The sequence below is a fragment of the Myotis daubentonii genome, chromosome 18 (assembly GCF_963259705.1).
Source record: "Myotis daubentonii chromosome 18, mMyoDau2.1, whole genome shotgun sequence".
Lineage (NCBI taxonomy): Eukaryota > Metazoa > Chordata > Mammalia > Chiroptera > Vespertilionidae > Myotis > Myotis daubentonii.
Genome location: NC_081857.1, coordinates 15,425,687 through 15,445,441, shown reverse-complemented (window position 1 = coordinate 15,445,441; position 19,755 = coordinate 15,425,687). Strand labels below are relative to the sequence as shown.

General features: G+C 37.8%; 2 protein-coding genes across 8 annotated transcripts in view; one reads left to right on the top strand and one right to left on the bottom strand.

The window, feature by feature from the left end:
- ANGEL2 (angel homolog 2) lies at positions 1 to 15,745 on the top strand. Of its 7 annotated transcripts, XM_059674857.1 has the most exons (10): positions 2,648 to 2,783; positions 4,241 to 4,490; positions 5,116 to 5,174; positions 5,819 to 6,075; positions 7,003 to 7,072; positions 8,869 to 9,290; positions 10,161 to 10,287; positions 10,711 to 10,768; positions 11,520 to 11,683; positions 13,312 to 15,745. In XM_059674857.1, the coding sequence occupies exons 3-10, from the start codon at positions 5,168 to 5,170 to the stop codon at positions 13,461 to 13,463; spliced, it is 1,257 nt and encodes a 418-aa protein (XP_059530840.1). In that variant the 5' UTR covers positions 2,648 to 2,783; positions 4,241 to 4,490; positions 5,116 to 5,167; the 3' UTR covers positions 13,464 to 15,745. The 7 variants fall into 7 exon arrangements, with proteins under 7 accessions (XP_059530836.1, XP_059530842.1, XP_059530837.1 ...); XM_059674853.1 differs by lacking the exons at positions 4,241 to 4,490; positions 5,116 to 5,174 and adding an exon at positions 1 to 209 and having other exon boundaries at positions 2,458 to 2,783; XM_059674854.1 differs by lacking the exons at positions 4,241 to 4,490; positions 5,116 to 5,174 and adding an exon at positions 301 to 388 and having other exon boundaries at positions 2,458 to 2,783.
- Positions 15,746 to 16,233: 488 nt separating this feature from the next.
- The window catches only part of VASH2 (vasohibin 2), a 37,831-nt gene continuing 34,309 nt past the window's right edge, over positions 16,234 to 19,755 (bottom strand). The window contains exon 7 of the mRNA XM_059675096.1: positions 16,234 to 19,226. Coding sequence (XP_059531079.1) covers positions 19,154 to 19,226 — 73 coding nt within the window. The 3' untranslated portion in view covers positions 16,234 to 19,153. The remainder of the gene's footprint in view (positions 19,227 to 19,755) is intronic.

Below are 19,755 nucleotides of genomic sequence, written 5' to 3'. Positions count from 1 at the left end.
GCGAGACTGAACCTCCCAGCGTGCTTTGCAGCCCGGCCGCGAGCCGGTGTCTGGCGATGGGGAGCCCCTGGGGCTTTCGGCCGCCAAACCTCTCGTAGAGGTTGCGGTGGAGCCAGGAGCCTGAGGCCCTGACGGCCATCCGGGGGCGAGATGGAAGCGTGGCGCTGTATGAGGAGGGGCTACGGCCGCTGTGTGGTGGGCAGAGGCCGGTCAGTAGGTCTGGGCGGCGGAGGGAGGAGGGAGGGGCGGCGGGGGGCGGGGGCAGGCGCGGCGGCCGGGGTGGGCCGGGCCGGGCCGGGAGGGAGGGGGAGGAAGGAGGAGGAAGAGGGTCGGGTGGTGGTGCTGCCGGGAGGAGCCTCCGGAGACCCCCAGGGATCCCCAGGGATAGGTAAACCCGCCCGCCGCCGGCGGGCGCTGGGCCAGGGGGACCCGAGGACGCGGGCCCAGTCGCGGAGCGCATCGGCCGCCGGCGGGGCGGGTGCCCCCCGGACCAGGCTCGGCTTGGAGCCCGGCCCACTGCCCCCGCCCAGCCCCCGAGGCCGCCCAGCCTCCCCGCGCCCCGCAGGCCCCGCTGCACCGGCCGGAAGCTGACGGACCCGGGAGGCCGCTGGTCCCCATAGGTCCCGCGCTCTGACCCCGAGGGAGGCGCGCGCCGCACACACCCCGGGGATGCTTGGTTGGAGTGTTCGTGTGTCCCAAACTCGAGTCACTCGTGTACCAACCGAATTCTCGTTCACACCTGTGTTATTTACTGGAGATTTTTTTTTCCCCTTGAAATTGACTCACTTGAAAAAGCACTTGGATAAGTGCCGCCCACAGGAGCGAAGCCCTGAGCAGTTACCTGCGGAATCTTGGCTTGGATGGACCGATGGGGGGTTTTTCCTAATACACCTTTAAAGTAAATAATCCGATGTTAAGAACCAAGCGGTTTAATTGTGTGCCGTATGGGACTGGCTCGTGTCCCCCACGTGGGAAGCACAGCCCTGTATTAATGATGACGTCAGTTGCGGGGATTGGGTGTTCACTCCTGTCGTCCTGGGACTTGATGACAGTTCGGTTCAGCCATGTTTTCTTGAGTACCAGCTGTGTGCCAGGCACTGTGCTAGGCACTTGGAAGGGCTGGGGGTTAAAATGACAACGATGAACAAAGTTCTGGCTTTGCAGGAGCTCGTAAGACATCCCTACCAGGGTGGGGCAAAAGTAGGTTTCCTGTTGTGAGTACTGAACCACAACTTACTCTTGTATTAGTTATTAATTGTATTGTTTAACATGGGAACAACTGTAAACCTACTTTTGCCCTGCCCTGAAAGTTAACTGCAAATATAGAGAACGTTTTGTAGTTGCAGGTATGATACTTCAACATGGTCGCTTATTAGGATGGAAAATGTATTGAGCAAGGAATGTCGTCACCAGACATGTTAGTCTGCCCTTTAAAGATTCACAGTTAAGTTGAACTTAGAGAACAGTTTGAAAATGTATAAACACTATAAATATATAATAAGAATTAGATGTTGTTAAAATGAAAAGAACATAACCTATAAAAGTCAAGTAACGGAAGATACACTTTAAGCGAAATTCCTTTGGTAACAGAAGTGGACATTATTGACACCACCTTGGAAAAATGTACCTTTAATGAATTCTGGAAGGGAAGGATAGAAGTCCTCAATCCTAATATTTTGCCAGAATAGTATAGTAAGAAGATGGTGCCCAATAGAGCCTGAGCAACATATCTACTGAACATAATGGTAATGCTACTTTGGAGATATTTTGGATGATGGGTTAAATTGGTGAATTCTAGTAAGTAATCTCTATGCTCTTCCATTTCCCTCAAGGAAAAGCATGCTTTTAAAAAGAGAGAGAGAGAGAGAGAGAGAAAGAGAGAGAAATAAATTATCCACCTACTGATTAGCCAGGGAGGTCTTTTTGTGGAGTTGTGATAGGGTTTTGTTTTAGCTATACAAACGTTGGGAAGATACAACTTTGGTATATAAAAAAAAACAAAACTGTTCAGAAACAGGTTTGGTTTTACTCCAAGCTGGAAGACAGGTTCACTTTAATTGTAGTCAGCTTATGTGTTATTTAATACTTATTTGATGAGTATTATGCTTGCTGTGGATTTTATTTGTCCATTAAGGTTTATTAGATGCCAGAAAGCTAAACTGATGGTTGATTTAGCTCTCAGTTGAACTGTGGTGGACTTTTTGAAGTGAATGTGTTGTTTTGGAAACTGGTGGATTCTACATTAAGTGTTTAGAATACCAGTCCTGGTTGTTTAGGAGAATATTGATATACTGCTCTAATAGTTAAATGATGGTTGCTTTTCCCACTTCCTTCACAGATTTAGAAGTCAGATTGTAAATATGAGACCTTGACTTCCCTCGAGGAAACAGATTTGGGTTTTGTGTACTGTAGCAGAACCTAAAGTGGTGCCTCAAGGAGTGTATTTATTTCTTTTAGATACCCCATGTTACCCCATCACCAGAGGAGTCTGGGCAGAGACTGGACTACACCGTGGGAGAATCTGCAAAGGTGTTGCTGGAACAGACATATTTCTAGTTGTATGAGGTGGCCTGGACATTATTCTCGTGCTCCTTACCCCTACTTCAGTAGTAGGCATTTCTCATTAAATTGGAGACCACCTTGTTTGTTTGAGTCTAGAACTCAGTTTCAGTACTGGAATTGGAGACCTGACAGCCTGAGCCAGACATCTTTGATTCATCTCTCTAGTTCCATCATGAACTCTGAGGGAGATGAGCCTTCATCAAAACGAAGAAAAAGCCAAGGTAAAGGTGACATTTATCTTGGTGCAGGAATAGATGTAAGCCATGGACTGATTGCAGCCTTCATGTCTAATCTTCAAGAAAACCTCCTGCAGGTTTTAGAGATGTTTGGTTTTTACTTTCAGCCAGTAGTTTTCTGTAGGGAAAAGGGACATTATTTTTTTAAATGCAGTTATTCTTATCTTCAATTAGTTGTGTATTTCTGGCAGTAAAAACAGAATTGACTTTACAAGTAGGATAAGGTAGAAAAGAATGGAGGACTAGATTAAAACATTAAGTTTAATTTAAGAATAATTTTTAAATCCAGTGTTTTTGAAACAAAGGTTCTTAGATTTCTTAGAAATTGGTGGATGTATTATTGGAAGTCCACAGATCTATAAAACTAAATTTCATGTTTTCATTTTTAAGCTAACTTTTTAAAATGATAACTTTTAAAAATAAGACAAAAGAATTTTCTTAAATAGAAATAATCAATTGAAAGGTAATTTCTCACAGAATAGGATTTTACCTTGTGAAATCTGTATTTTCGTCCTGAGGTCTACTGATCTAATCTTGAGAGGCTGTGGGAAGTTTTATCTTTTAAAATATCTTATTCAACTTTAAGAAACCGTTTTTTCTAAATGTGTTGGTTATTCCTGTTTTTCTCATATTCTTTTTACTCTAAACAATTAACAAGACTCCCTCTATGCTGCCAGTCCTAACCCTGCCCCCAAGGATATAATTGGAATTGTCTTCTTGACTGAGCTATGGTTTTCCTTGAAGATGATGCCTCTGAAGATAATTGAAAGTAGGCTGTGTAGGTGTTAATGTGTAGAGAGCAGACACAACCTTGTCAAAGGAAGACGTTAACCTGGAAGTCAGAGCTAGAAGATTAGTTAGTGTTCTTTTAAGATGAAATTCTACTACACATTTAAGTAGAAATTCTAAGCACTCAGAAGTGAAAATCTATTTTCACTCAGAAATGAGAATCTATTAACCACAGTTTGAATCAATGAAAGATTTAGAGGCATTAAAATTAGTTTCCTAAGAACAATCCATAGTCTGTAAATCCAGGGCTATATGATATGAGATTGCTTTTCATTGATGTATTCATCGCCTATCGAGGCAGCACACTTCTCTTTTGTAAATCTGGTAGCTGTCAGGTGGAGCTGTGCCATGTGCCATAGGACGTAAGCATGGGCTTAGGAACCACTCCCTGCTGTCATTCTGCTCCACCGATTGTGTGAACTTGGACGGATTATTGAATCTGCTCCTTGGTTTCCTAGTGTAAAGTAATGCTTACTTTCAAAGCCTGTTGACAATGAAATGATATGTCAAAGTGCCCAGCATACTGTTGGCTTCATAGTAGGTACTCAGAAAATTGTGGTGGTGGTATTTTCCCTTTAATGGATGGGGAATTACATTTACACACTGATAAACTTGGATTGCAACCTGACTCTGTATATGTCCATTCTTCCTAGGTATTGTGAATAAGGAAAATGCTCTTCGTTAAGCCATATTTGTGACTTCCGATATTTCACTAATACTTTTCAATCAAGAGAACAGCATTGCTAACTTGCCTATCACTTTAAAGTGGTATTTGAAGGATTTGTGTGACACAATTAAGACTTTTTAATTAGGCACCCTAAAAACCTGATCAGGCCTAGTGCTTACTTTCTTTGATTCATCTGTCTTCTCTGCTGTGATCACCTTGTCCTCCTGACATGGAAGGTATATAAGCTTTTGTGGTATGAATTTATGTTGTGAAGTATGTGAAGGCCAAAGACTATTTACTCCATCAGTGGTTTTCAAATTGTCTTCCATGGAACTCTAGCATTCAAACACATTTCTGTATGTTTATTCAAAGCAGTGTGGTCAGGATAAATGTATTTACCCCATCACTCCATTCCCAGTCCCAGTATACCAGGGATCGATGTTCATGACATGAAACGTAATGTGAAGGGTTGTACAAACTCTAGAGGTTGAAAGCCACTGTATTGGTGGAATGTTAGGTATTGTGTAATCCAATAAAATAAAAACCTTCGTGCAAGAAAAGGGAGAGATTCTAGGGCTGAGATTTCTTATATTATTGAATCATGCTTGGAAGTCCATCTCCTAGTTTATTTCTCCAAAGTCTTCCCATTTCTTGTTTTCTCCTTCTTTTGAGTTCATACATTCTCTAAAAGTTCCACATTTTTCTTCATGGCTTCCAGGCCATTAAAGTATGCCCTTTAGTGGTGGGATGAGGGAGACAAGATCAAAGGTAAAAACATATATGGTGGTCATTTCTAAATCGAGGACTGCCTGTAATTGCAAAATCTCATGCTTTTTGATTCTCTTTTCATCACTTTTTCAGGGTACATGATGTCTTTGCAGAATATAAATCACCACACATTCCTGGTTGCTGCATGCTAGGTTCGTCAACCAGCCATTATCATTTACCAGCATTCTGTAACTATGTTACATGTAACTTTTGCTTTGGTATGCATTAAGAAGATTTTTTTTGTTCATTTTGTTTGCATCGTCCCACTTCAGTTTTAGACACTAAATACTGCTTCTATATATTGTCATTATACACCCTTCATTTGTGTCTAAAGCAAAATTCTGAGATGTGTTCTTTATGGAATCACTGGATGATCTTATCTTACTAATAGGGAATAAAATATGTGAAATGATCTTATTGGAAAGCCAGCTGTGACATACAAATATTTATTATGGTTACAAAGTTGCTAAGTCACTTTTTAACCATAAAGAAGTGAAAAACCAGACCCCTGTATAATCTTAGTTTTATTAACACACACTCTTCATTTCCAGAATGACTTGCTACATCCTTTTAACCTGTTGTGTACCTCTTGTTAGCCAGTATTTCATTTTACAGCCTTTTAATCAATTTGGTGACAACTTCTGGTTATTCAGTACTATATTGCCATTTTCTATGGGAAAACATTGTGTTCGTTGCTTATGGAAATTTTTAAAAGACAAGAAAATATTTATATACAAAAAAACATATGGCCTGTTTTTAAAATTAATTCTTTATATTTTGTCCAATGTTTTAACAGGCACCATCAAAAGGCATTGGGAATATATATGTAACCATAATAAAGAAAATATGAAGATTCTCGGAGACAAAAATGTTGACCCCATATGTGAAGACAGTGAGAACAAGTTTGACTTTACAGTGATGTCCTATAATATACTTTCACAAAATTTATTGGAAGATAATTCACACCTCTATAGACACTGCCGGCGACCAGTATTACACTGGAGTTTTAGGTTTCCCAATATTCTGAAAGAAATTAAAAACTTTGATGCAGATGTAAGTACAAAATATCTAAATTCTTCACACAAGAAAGAGTTGGGTTAAATGGTTTATTTGTAAACTAAATGGTTTTCTCCCTGTTGTTTTATAAGAAGGGAAGACATTTAAATATAATGATGGAACAGTTTTTAACAAGGTATCATGACTTCCAAAGAATCATTTGCTAATGGTTGTTGGTACAAATAATCATCTAACTTTTCAAAAAGATCCAAAAATCTTAAGTATTGGTCAGTTCTGAGATAGGGTCTAGCAACATATTAAGCATTTAGTAAATATTCCCTTTTATTTTAAATTTAAGTAATTGATGCAAAAATTAATCTAAAAAAATGACTTTCAAAGAAATCACTTCTTAAGAAAGGACAAGAAGGACTTAGTACTAATACATGTATAAATTCAGGGAAAATATTCTGATGTGTAAATTAAGAATATAGTAAGTTTTATATAGTAATAAAGCTTCATGTGATTAAAGGCCAGGGCGTGGGGCATTGGTCAAATTTGGAAATATAACATTAATTTGATTGACCTGTAAATTATAAGAAAAACAAGGCCGAAACCGGTTTGGCTTGGTGGATAGAGCGTCAGCCTGCGGACTGAAAGGTCCCAGGTTCGATTCTGGTCAAGGGCATGTACCTGGGTTGCGGGCATATCCCCAGTGGGAGATGTGCAGGAGGCAGCTGATCGATGTTTCTCTCTCATTGATGTTTCTAACTCTCTATCTCTCTCCCTTTCTCTCTGTAAAAAAAATCAATAAAATATATTTAAAAAAAAAAAAGAAAAACAAGGATTTTGCAATTTTCATCAGGCTTTTAAAATTTTAAAGCCTGTGTTCAGAGATGGAAGCACCAAAACATTTATCTCTCTCTCTCTCTCTCTCTCTCTCTCTCTTTTTTTTTTTTTAATTCAAACCCTCTTTTTTCTTCCAAGGTACTTTGTTTGCAAGAAGTTCAAGAAGATCATTATGGAACAGAGATCAGGCCAAGTTTGGAATCGTTGGGTACAATGTAACTTTTATTTTAGCCAAATTTACTTTGGAAGATTGGTATGTTGTTAAAGCATAACTTGCTAACAAAGAAGTGTGGTATATTTGGGCCCAAAAATCTTAATTTTGAAAAATGTAATATCTATTTCAAAAGGCCAGGAAAAGATTGATGTATTTCAAGTGAAAACTTTTGTGCCGGTATGTAATTTTAATTCAAAGGGAAAGATGTGTAAGAATCTCTTAATAGCTTCCTTTGTAGGAGTTGCTTTGCCCATCACTACTAGACTCAGAATTCTGAGTTCCATGAGATGAGGGACTATTCTGTCTAGGTCATTATTTTAACACACGTGTTTACCAGTGCCTAATGGATAGAAACTAAAAACTTCTTTGATGAGTGAACACTTTTAAATTATCTGTTTGAGAAATGCTGCCTACTTTGCATTCATTCAGGAAATATTTTTTGAATATCTGCTGAACATCATGCAATGTTTGTTCTAGGCCAGGGGTGGGGAACCTTTGTTCTGCCAAGGGCCATTTGCATATTTGTAACATCATTCGTGGTCCATACAAAATTATCAACTTAAAAATTAGCCTGCTACATGTGGTCAAACATTTAATGAATTCACCCCTAATGCCTAGGCAGGGCCAGACAGAATGATTTCGCAGTTCTTAATGGCCCGCGGGCTGGATGTTCCCCACCCCTGTTCTAGGCAGGGGGGATACAGCAGTGAGCAAAACAGATAACAAGTCTCTGCCCTTGTGCAGTGTACATTCTAGTGGAGAAAGACTGACAATAAATCAAATAAATGTGTAAATAGTTCATGAAGTAATGGTAGTTTTCTGGAGAAAAGCAGGAAAGTGGAATGAATCAGATTTCAGTTGTAAACAGATGATCAGAGAAAGTGACAGTTGAGCAAAGACTTGAAGGAGGTGAATGAAAAAGCCATGCCTAAACCATTCCAGACTGAGGAAATAGCAAAGGAAAGGCCCTAAGGTTGTAGTGCCTTAAGGCAGATGAGCAGACTAGTGTGTGTGGAGTGGAGCAAGAAGGGAAGAGTTAGAGCAAAAAGATCAGAGGGACTTGGTGGACTTGGTGGGTAGGTTATTATAAGTCCCTGCTGTCTTTGTCATAACTGATTTTTACTAGGATGCAAATGAGAGCAATGATGTTACACATTAGCATATTTAAGATTGAAATCTACCCATAAAGAGACCTATTAGTCCTAGTCCCAAACTTTTTTGATTCCACTTATTCCTACAAAGTGTATTTGCAAAAAACACTTTGGTAAACATTGTTCAAAAATATTAGCCGTGTGTGTGTGTGTGTGTGTGTGTGTGTGTGTGTATACTTCCTATATAATAAAAGGCTAATATGCAAATCGACCGAACGGTGGAATGACCGGTCGCTATGATGTGCACTGACCACCAGGGGGTAGACGCTCAACACATGAGCTGCCCCCTGGTGGCGCTCAGCCAGAAGTCGGGCTCACTGCTGGCGAGCACAGTGGCGGTGGCAGGAGCCTCTCCTGCCTCCGAGGTAGCGCTAAGGATGTCCAGTTGACGGTTTAGGCCTGCTCCCTGGCAGTCGGACATTCCCCAAGGGCTCATGGACTGCAAGAGGGCGCAGGCTGGGCTGTGGGACACACCTCCCCCCCAGTGCATGAATTTCATGCACTGGGTCTCTCTCTCTCTCTCTCTCTCTCTCTCTCTCTCTCTCTCTCTCTCTCTCTCTATATATATATATATATATATATATATATATATATAAAAGTCCCAAATTAAATTGTTTTAAATTTCTTTTTTTTTAATAGGTTATCACTGTGAGTACAAGATGCGTACGGGAAGGAAACCGGATGGCTGTGCCATTTGCTTCAAACATTCCAAATTTTCACTTTTATCAGTGAACCCAGTGGAATTCTACCGCCCTGATGTTCCTCTGTTGGACAGAGACAATGTTGGATTAGTGTTACTCTTGCAGCCCAAAATCCCAAGTGGTGCCTCTCCTGCAATCTGTGTAGCTAACACACATCTGTTGTATAACCCAAGGCGAGGTGATATTAAGCTGACCCAATTGGCAATGCTTCTGGCAGAGATTTCCAGTGTTGCCCATCAGAAAGATGGCAGCTTCTACCCTATTGTTATGTGTGGGGACTTTAATTCTGTTCCTGGTTCTCCGCTCTATAGTTTCATAAAGGACGGAAAATTGAATTATGAAGGACTTGCCATAGGAAAGGTAAGTCCTCACGTCATCATTACTAAGAGGTGGACTTGGCTCTCTGTTCACAGTCACGTGAGGATAGTCATCACAGGCCTGTTTGAAACCTTGAATGATCCAGTACCCTCACTTTACCAACCTATGTTGATTTTCCACAACTACTAATAATTACTTTTATCCACGTGGTTGAATTTCATCTTTTCCATCTATTTGTGGCAACATTCTGCTTGGAGGAATTAGCGGGCTGCAAAAAATCCAAAATGGATGAGAGAAAAAAAGAAACGTTGACAAACACGAATGCTTCATAAATAAGAAACTACTCACAAGGTGGCAGAATAGACTTTGGAATGCTGGATGTGAGCAATACAGTTAGCAAAACAGTAATTTAATATTTCTTTATAATTTCCTTTGCATAATGATAAATATTTTAATTCCATAGCTGAGTATCATTTATCCCATTATTTCCATTGTGCTCTCTTCTGCTTACTTTTGATCCTTTGATCTTCAGTATATTTAACCAAATAAGTTTTTCACCACTGACATTTGATAGTTTAAAACTTTGTAAGAGTTTACCTCTCTTAGTATTTTCTATAATAAGAGCTATATTGCAGGTAGCAAAAAGGAAGGGCAATATTAGTCAAAAGTGATAGATCATTTAGGTGGCCAAATTAGAGAAAAACACGTATAAGAAAAGATTTCCATTTCCATGTAAATAAGTGCTTTCTGAACTGTATTTGAACAAGATCCTATAAGCACAAATAGTCACTTAATATAATGAATAAAAAGTAATATTTATCATTCTTGGATTCCCTTTCATTTAACAAACTTTTCAATACATAAACTATTTAAAATCTACTCACTTAAGATACCTGTTGAAATTTTGTTTAGGTATCTGGCCAGGAACAGTCTTCACGGGGACAAAGAATTTTATCTATTCCAATTTGGCCCCCAAACCTAGGTATCTCACAGAACTGTGTGTATGAGGTACAGCAGGTACCAAAAGTAGAAAAGACAGGTAAGTGTTTGCAATATATTTTGGCAGTCTTCTTCATAATGCTTTCCCTTGGAACATAAAACTAAAATTTTAAAAGGATAACATCTCAGGCATAAATATTCATATACTATAAAAACATGAAGTTGTTTACTTATTCCTTTATTCACGGAGCTCTGAACTTACCTTTTTAAAGTTGAACTTCCCAAATTATCTTTGCATGAATTACTTGCATGTTGCTTTGGAAATGTTTGCATTTTATGTTTGCTAATTTTGGAGATCATCAAAAACATATAGCTTTTAGTATGAAACATTTAACTAGGCATTGTATCTAAACTAGATATGTCTTAAATATTGTTGCTAGAATAAAAGGACTGTACTAAGGCAAACTAGAATAAAACAGTATATTGACAGTATTAAAATATGTAGTTTTCTTTGTTCTTACAGACAGTGATCCGACACAAACACAGCTGGATAAAACAGAAGTCCTAGCAACAGCTGAAAAGTGAGTTCTGAAAAGCAATAGTGGACATTAGCTGACTTTAGTTTAAAAGAGTTCCTCAAAACTGACTTTTAAAAAAGTGATAAAAGCCGAAATCGGTTTGGCTCAGTGGGTAGAGCGTCGGCCTGTGGACTGAAAGGTCCCAGGTTCGATTCCGGTCAAGGGCATATACCTGGGTTGCGGGCCCGTCCCCAGTAGGAGATGTGTAGGAGGCAGCTGATCAATGTTTCTCTCTCATTGATGTTTCTAACTCTCTATCTCTCTCCCTTCCTCTCTGTAAAAAATCAATAAAATATATTTAAAAAATAAAAAAAAATAAAATAAAAAAGTGATAAAAAATGAAGATATTCTGTGCTGGTGAAGAATGTTGGCTCTATTAGACTTGCAAGGTTGCCACAAACCTTTTAATTTGTAAAAAATGCAACATCTGCAAAGTGCAATAGTGAAGTGCAATAAAATGAGGAATGCCTGTAAATTGTTTTAGAATGTGTGTTTATTGGTAAGTGGAGGCTCTGAATAGAATTAATAAATCACATGCATATGTTAATTATTGAGCTCCCCCGCCATGCTTCTCAGCCTTGTTTATGGGTTTTGATATCACTGCATGAATGCCAAATTGTGATATCGTCTGTTTAAGTAAAGCTGTCCTAATGTCTGGCTTTGTCTGGAAATTAAATGAAAAAGTGCTTTAATATTAGGAATTATAAATCATGAAAAACTTGATAGATGCTAACCACTTTTTTTTTTAATTTAGGTTATCTTCACATTTACAGCACCATTTCAGCTTGTCATCTGTGTATTCGCATTATTTTCCTGACACTGGAATTCCAGAAGTGACCACCTGTCATTCCCGAAGTGCCATAACTGTGGATTATATTTTCTATTCTGGGGAAAAGAAAGATGTTGCTGGGGAGCCAGGTAAAGAAAGCATGGACTCTTACGTTCTGCTCAGAACACAGTAACCAAAACCTCAGGGCTGAAGTTGGCAAAGTTATTAGCTAAACATCTAGATAAAGTTCTGGCTTTACAAGTTAAAAATATTTTTTAATTGGTAATATATTTGACAGATTGGTAATGCATTTGAATAATCGTTTAATCACCTGAAAAAGATGGAGACAGTGGAACACCTCAAAACAAATTATCTAGGAATTATATCCTCAGCTCTACCCTCCAGCCCAGTCACCTTCTGAGTTCTAGGTCTTTCATATTGCCGTTTTGTTTTACTTGCTGTGATTTACTGTTTTATTGTGCCAGCAACATCATATTGTTTGTACTTAAATTATATTGCCACACCCTGCCTTCATTGGAGGGTCTTGCTTAAACTTCTAACAATAGACAGTTTTGTCATATTGACCGTAGACTTTTTTTTTTTTTTCTGGAAAGAGGTCTGTGACTGTGTTTTCATAAAGCAAAAGTGATAAAACATTTCTTGGTATGAGTCAATGAAAACAAGACTTTATTAACCAAGGATTTAACGTAGAGAAGAAAATGCAGTTTCATATAAGTAGAAGTCAGAAAACGCCATTTAGAAAACTTTGCAAGTCCATAACGTTGGCAGCTGTTGTCTTTTCTGCTTTTCCCTATTTTCGCTTTCATTTCTTGGTGCTACTTTTCTTTTCCCCTTTTGTTTGTTTTTTCTTCCTACTGAGGATAACATTATTAGTAATACTCAAGAGATGGCTTACTCCTCCCCACTAGATCAGCTCCACAAAATATGCTCCTTTGAATTTGTAATAAGGTTCTGGTAGTTGTCGTGCAAGAACTCTTCACTAGGTGGCAGAAGTGTGCCATAGACCAACACCTCCAATTTTAACATTTAAGAGCATGTCCACTTTTATTTTTCCTGTTGACCCAATTGGCAATGACTATAAATTTATTCTCCGGTCACCTTATAAACTTTCTACTTAGCTTTGACCGTGCCTGTCTGGTTTTATACAACTATAGAATGGTTGATGGATAAATTTCTTATGTAGTTGTCAATACCAAATCAGTCTTAACATTCTTATTACATTGATGTTTTCTTCTGGATTATTTTCAGAACTTGAAATAGAAAACATATCTTAAATAGAAAAAAACAAGCATCTGAAACTGCTGTGTATTTGAGAACTATAATTAGGTTACATTCAACAAATATTTAATTATATTCCAAAAACTTCTTTTTTTTTTTTTTAAATATATTTTATTGATTTTCTTACAGAGAGGAAGGGAGAGAGATAGAGAGTTAGAAACATCGATCAGCTGCCTCCTGCACATCTCCCACTGGGGATGTGCCCGCAACCCAGGTACATGCCCTTGACCGGAATCGAACCCGGGACCCTTCAGTCCACAGGCCGACGCTCTATCCACTGAGCCAAACCGGTTTCGGCCCAAAAACTTCTTTTAACCTTATATTAGTAAAAATTTTTTATCATATTCTGAAAACTGTTCCACATTTAGACTTCCAGAGGGGTCTTAAGTTCTGTATTGTGTTGTTTAGAAAGAAAAGACTTCGTATGATTAATTTACAACCTGTTGACAGTTTCATTAAATATATTTCTTTAATGTAGGAACTGAAGTTGCTTTGGTTGGAGGCTTGAAACTTCTAGCTAGACTGTCACTTCTTACAGAACAAGACTTGTGGACTGTTAATGGACTTCCAAATGAAAACAACTCTTCAGATCATCTGCCTTTATTGGCCAAGTTCAGACTTGAACTCTGACTCTTCTTTGATTATATATATACTTTTCTTTGCAATTTATATTCTTTTTCAAAGACTGTAAAGTTGTTCTTAAGAGTTTGCATGTTGTTTTTTTTTGCGCCGTGGAGTTTCTGAAGAGGTTATGTTAAATGCTTGAAACTGATATCAGAGACACAAGTTTACAACAATTTTCTGTTTTCATAATGAAAGAATATTTTCCTGACAAATGATATCTAAATGCTCTTTATTGTAAAATAATTGTAAATATTTTTTATTCTAAATTCTAGTAAAATAGACTGACTTTTAAAAATAGTGCATCTTTAATCCTCTTAACTCCATTTCATGTTTTTGGCAAGTTTTACGGTGAATCCCAAAGTGTCTTTGAGTTCTTGCAAACCACAACTCATTTCCCTTCCAGAAGGCTTTATTTCATTGTGAGGACCATAAATTTGTTAAGTCCCAATTAGTTAATCTCAGAAATCATTGGGTCATTTTCAGGTCTCCAACCATTTCAATGTGTTTTTGAGGGGGCTTGATAATGCTTTTTAAAATTGTACAGATTGTTTAATCCATCTTGTTACTATCCTGGGACATGTAATATATCTACATTTTGTTGGGGTAAAAGGTCCCATAAGGAGTGGGATGAAGACTACACAAGCCTACTTTTCCATCCTGTAACAGACAGACCATTATAGGAGGCAGATTGGGGTTATGTCTTCATTTCCCTAGCAATTTTTTTTTCTTTTCTCTATTCAGTTTCAAGAAAAGATCTCTGGGTTAGGGAAGATTTTATTTTAGTGAACTAATACTGTAGACATTTATTTTATTGGGAAACTTGTCTTTGGAACAAAGTGGCAGCTATAAGATTATTTTTGTTTTGCCTCAGAAATTTGAGGAAGCCAGCAAAAATCTAGTGGGTAAATACTGACTTGGAGATCTAATATTCTTTAGTAATTTTAACTGTTTCAGTGTTTTGTTTCTAAAATGTGTTTTAACATGATGTAGCAGTGTGAGATAGTCCTGATATTTTTTATGAAGTGGTTAAGAGCGGGTCTAATAATTAATTCTGCATTTGGCCCTATGTGTTTGAATCAAAAATTTTAAACCATAAAAAGAAAATTTTCTCTTTTTTTAGACATGGTAATCAAAGAATTATGTGTATTTTTACCGAATAATTTTATATTGAATTATACTGAATTAGTAAAGTTTTTACGGTGAGCTTTCTTAGTATAATGCTTCACTTTAAATTAGAAAGCAGTAGTTACTTTATAGTCTTGGACTTTAAAAGTTTTTGTATTTTGTACTGCCATTATTAAAAATAAATAAATAAATAGATGAATATCCCAAAAGGCATGTGGGCTATAAGGATCTGGCTAGTAAAAATTGTAATAAGAAAATACTTTTAAATGTTTAATTTTTCACTTTGGGGCTCTTTTATTTATGGTATTAACTATAGTTCTAGGATTTTCCACATTTTCTAGTCACAGTTTTCAGAATATTCTGATTTGTCCTAATTAGCAGATATTATCATTATCAAATAATAACAGCAGATAGTATAATTATCCCCTTTTAGTATTTGGGAAAGAAAAATGAAAATTCCCTGATTATTGCTTTCTGTTGTGTGAATTTAGTAACAAATAACTTTATATATAAAGTTATTTGTTATTTATATATATAAAGTTATTTGTTAATATATGACTAACATCCCTGAAAACCTCTTTGGAAATTCAGTTTTTCATATCCTGATTAATATATTGTGATTTTTCGGCCCTTTTCATGTGCTTCACTTTTATAGAGTTAATCCATAAAATTGCTTTCTCCTTTATCTTATAGAATGAAGAAGTATTAGTTTGTAGGACTGGAGGCCAAAAAGGTCAATGTAACTTTTTCACAAGTTTTTAAAGCTTCACTAAAATTAATTATCCACTTGTCTGTTTTGGTTAGAAGAGTTGGTAACTCTGTGAGAGCCTACTATTTACCTGCCAAAAGCAATGGAATCTGGCTGTTTGCTGAAACTAAGTTTCCCACAACCTCAAGTGCTGTACTATCCAACTTCTCAATTGAAAGGGATGTTGTGGAGTAATGAAATTTTGGTTTGATTATTCCTTTGATATCAAGATAATAGGCATGTTTGAAAACTTGTCCTTTATATCTTTTTTTTTTTTAATTTAGTCACAGTCTGGTTTTAACCCTTTGCTTGAGTAAAATGTAAGAATCCAGAGTATAAGGGGTTGGGGAAACAGCCATCAAGTCATTTGCACTTTGTACCTGTAAATTACCTAATAAAGTATTATGCTAGTCCATCTGTGCCTGAGGGTGTTTTTGTTTGTTTTGTTACTCCTTATCCAAGGATATTTTTTCCATTGATACTAGAGAGAGTGGAAGGGAGGGGGAGACAGAGATTGAAATACACCGATTGTAGGCTCCCTGACTAGGGCCGGGGATCAAGCCTGCAACCAAGGTATGAATCCTTGACCAGAATCAAACCCATAGCACTGAGTCAAACTGGCTAGGGCTGTGTCTGAGGTTTTCTTGGTAAGGTATACTAAGCTGAGTAAGCTGGCCTGTTGCCTCTTCTAAACTATTCCATTACCCTTTTCAGCTTTTATTACTTAGGCTGATGCTAAAATATAAGTGAATGAAGATATGCCAAAACAGAGTGATGTTTAATGTAGAGTTTGAAAACTGGAAGAAGTCAAAGCTGAGAGAATGAGAAACTAGTTGACTAGGACAAGTAAGTGGACAAGGAAAAAAATTACATCATGTCACATTTTTAGAAGAAAAACAATCCTTAAGTTTCCAGGATGGTTTTATTAAAGTCTCATGCTGTATAAACATATAAGTGATGAGAAAACATGAACTTGAAACATGCACTATCTGGCATTCTCTAAAATACATTGTACAAGTTGTCATTTACTTAGAAAAATACCCACTAAAACAATCACAGTTTTCCTTAAAGATTTAAAAAAAATGTATTGGCCAGAACAAAGTCCAAGAGAATAAACAAGATTCTGAATTGTATGTCAAAAAAACTGTACAAGGTTGTACATAAAACTAGGTTACAAAAGCCTTGGGTATAGTAAGAATACTGAATTAAGATTTCCAAAGTTCTATTTACCAATATCTATTAATAAAATCCTTATGAAATAATTGACTTAGAAAAAGTGAAATGTTCATGATTTCAGAGTGTATAGAAAATACTAAATATCACTTTTTGAAATAAAGTGTACTCAAAACAGCACAACATGTAGTCTAAAATCAAGATTTCTGTCATTCATTTAAACTTTGCATTTATTGCCACAGTGGCTTAAGCATAAAAATTCTCTTACATAAATAACTTTTTCAAAACTAGATTTCAAATCATCTCCGTTTCATTTTTTTATCTTTTTTAATTGTAGCCGGTTTCAAAATCAATTTTGGGGAGGTAAGTCATATGATTTTTTCGATTTTTTTGGTTCGTTTTGACTTTAAATTACAGCATTAGACTTTACAAGTTTGGTTTCTTTCTCACATCTTTTAGAAATTAACATTCCATAGTCATTAAAAGTAGAGTAACAACTAAAACATCTTCCATGAATTTTCATGTTTCTGTGACTATTGCTTTGGGGAAATGATTAAAATCAGGAAGTTAGTATGGAAGAAATTGAATCATCAAGTCAATTGGCAGTTTTAAGGTTCATCCATCAGCATATTAGAAACAGTTTATATCCCTACTTTCCTCTCTCTTGTAGGAAACAAGAGGCTGTGTAGCTAAGGACTCTTTGTATTTTAGTTGGGACAGTACTTAGGTAATGCTTAGACAATCCTATTCCAAGCTCTTAGAATGATTGCAATGTTATAAGTAGTCTTCTTATATATAATAAAATTTCAGATTGATAGTATCGTTTTCGGCATGAGAATGAAATGATTTACTGAGTACTCTAAATGCACGTGGCCATGGGCTGCAAAAGGGTTTGCCTTAGGAAGATATACAAAGATAACTCATTTTAAATTCTGCTGACTGATACTATATCCTTGAAGCAATTAAGTTCAGAATTGTTAACTTAATGCTATATTTTAATTGAGATGTATACCTACTTGCTCCTGTTTATGTAAAGACATTAGACTTCCTTCTTTTCCTAGAAAACAATACTTTCCAGTCATATCATTGACTTTGAGGGTAACAAGTTCATGTGCAGACGGCTAGAGAATGAAGTCCTTTTGCTCTCCATGTCACCCTCAGAGGTAATCTGAATGAGCAGATTCTCATCTTTTTTTAACCCTTCCTAAAACCACCTCGTCAAAGCCAGAGGGAAGCCCTGAGACTGAACTAACACTTTTGCTGACTAGCGGACTTCACTTAACTCTGCCTTTCGGTCTCATGAGTTGGCGTGGTTACTAAGATAAAACAAATCAAATAGAAGCTGCACCCCTGATATTGATAACATACAGACTTGGGATGCTGTTGGAGTTATGCTGTATGATCTGCAGCTGGAAGTCACTGTTAACTACCACGTGCAGGCCAGATAGTCATACTGTGCTTCATGGACCAAGTCACGCTTTCAGGTGTAACATGGGACCTGAAGACTTTTCCATTTACAAAAAGGTCCCGTGCTTCTCTAATTCATTGGATTTTTCCAGTACCAGTTCCTAAATGTCATGAGGTCATACTGAAAAGCGAGGTACTGGAAAATAATCCCTTCGCACCCCATTTGGTCTTAATATAAGACATCAGAACACGTCTCTCACAACAGTGAGTCCTTCAGAATCAAGGCCCAGCTCAGAATTTAAGGATCAGATGAAATGTGAGCAGAAAGATGATCTGTTTCTGAAGACCTGCTGTTTCATGCCTGGCTTCTTTGCCTTTCTGAGTTTTGTTATTAGAGGTAATTGCCATACTGCTAAATTTTCCCAGTACTGCGTGATCGCTTCTACTTTTGTAGAGGCTGCAAAGTTTAAATGTTAGTGACAGAACATAGACTAGCTCTCACTGTGCTGTTTTTGTTTTGTTTTGAAAGAACAAAAGCTGCTGTCAGTGAATGCTTTAAGAAAGAAGTGACTCCAAGATCCTAAAAATGGTTTCCCGTATTGCCAGAAGAATTTCAGTGCTTTTTAGCAAAACACCTGCATATAATACCTTAAATCTCATCACATGTATGCACCAGGAAAGAATTCCAAACTTCGTGGCGGTCCCCATGGGAAATATTGGGGAACCCATACAAATAGAATATATAAAACACAAAACACCATTAAGCTTGCATATCTGATGTCAAAATGCTGAGGTAATATTGACGGCTTAAAAAAACACCCACCAATCTTTGCCTCTGTTATTGCTGCAAAAAACATTAATACTGATCGAGTTACCTTACTATATATCAAAAGTGGGAGGGAGGGTTTCAGAAACATTTACTTGGTGAGGGATAATGGTGAAAGCAAGTAAAAGAATGCGGGTAAATGGAAAAATAGAGAACTACAGTGGCAGTATTATCCTTTCCATCAGGAGTGAGGGAGACAGTCCAACCCCAGTGGGGTTTATGACTAGCCTTTTCATGGTTGCCCCTTTGTGAATTTTTTTTACGTTGTTACCACCCACTCAGATTCTATTTCCAAGTGAATCCTTAAAAATAAAATCCACAGGTTCTTCATAAATAGTTGCAGTTCCTCCTGAAGATGCTGGGTAAAGTGCAGAGAGAAGCACCACAGAAGCCCTCTGGCCGGCTGGTATGGCTTGCCTAAATCCGAATCTGATAGCCCACTTCGTTCAGAGTGCTGAGGTCAGCCACCTTCTTCTCAGGCAGAGCAGGCCTAGGGGTAAAAGACAGGGGGTGGGGCAAAGGGATGGGACGGAGAAAGAACATTCTTAGTATTTTCAGGGGCTGCCTCTACTCCGTTTTCCTAACCCTGAGATATTTGCCCCGCCCCGCCCCACCAGCCTCAACTCCCAACTCTACCTCTTGTTCTTGTCTACCTTTTACAGGTTTTAAAGAACATTTTAAAAAATATATTCCTATTGATTTCAGAGAGGAAAAGGGAGAGGAAGATAGAAACATCAATGAAGAGAATCATTGATTGGCTGCCTCCTGCATGCCCCCCACTGGGGATTGAGCCCGCAACCAGGGCATGTGCCCTTGACTGGAATCAAACCTGAGACCCTTCAGTCCACAGGCCAATGCTCTATCCACTGAGCCAAACCAGCCAGGGCAAGTCTTAAGGAACATTTTAACAGGCTTTCAATCTAGAGTTCAAAAAGATGTACGGGCTGCTGAATGAGTTTGTTCAACTTTAAGCCTGAAAATTCAGTCACATTCTAACTTGTGGACCTCACAAGGGTCTA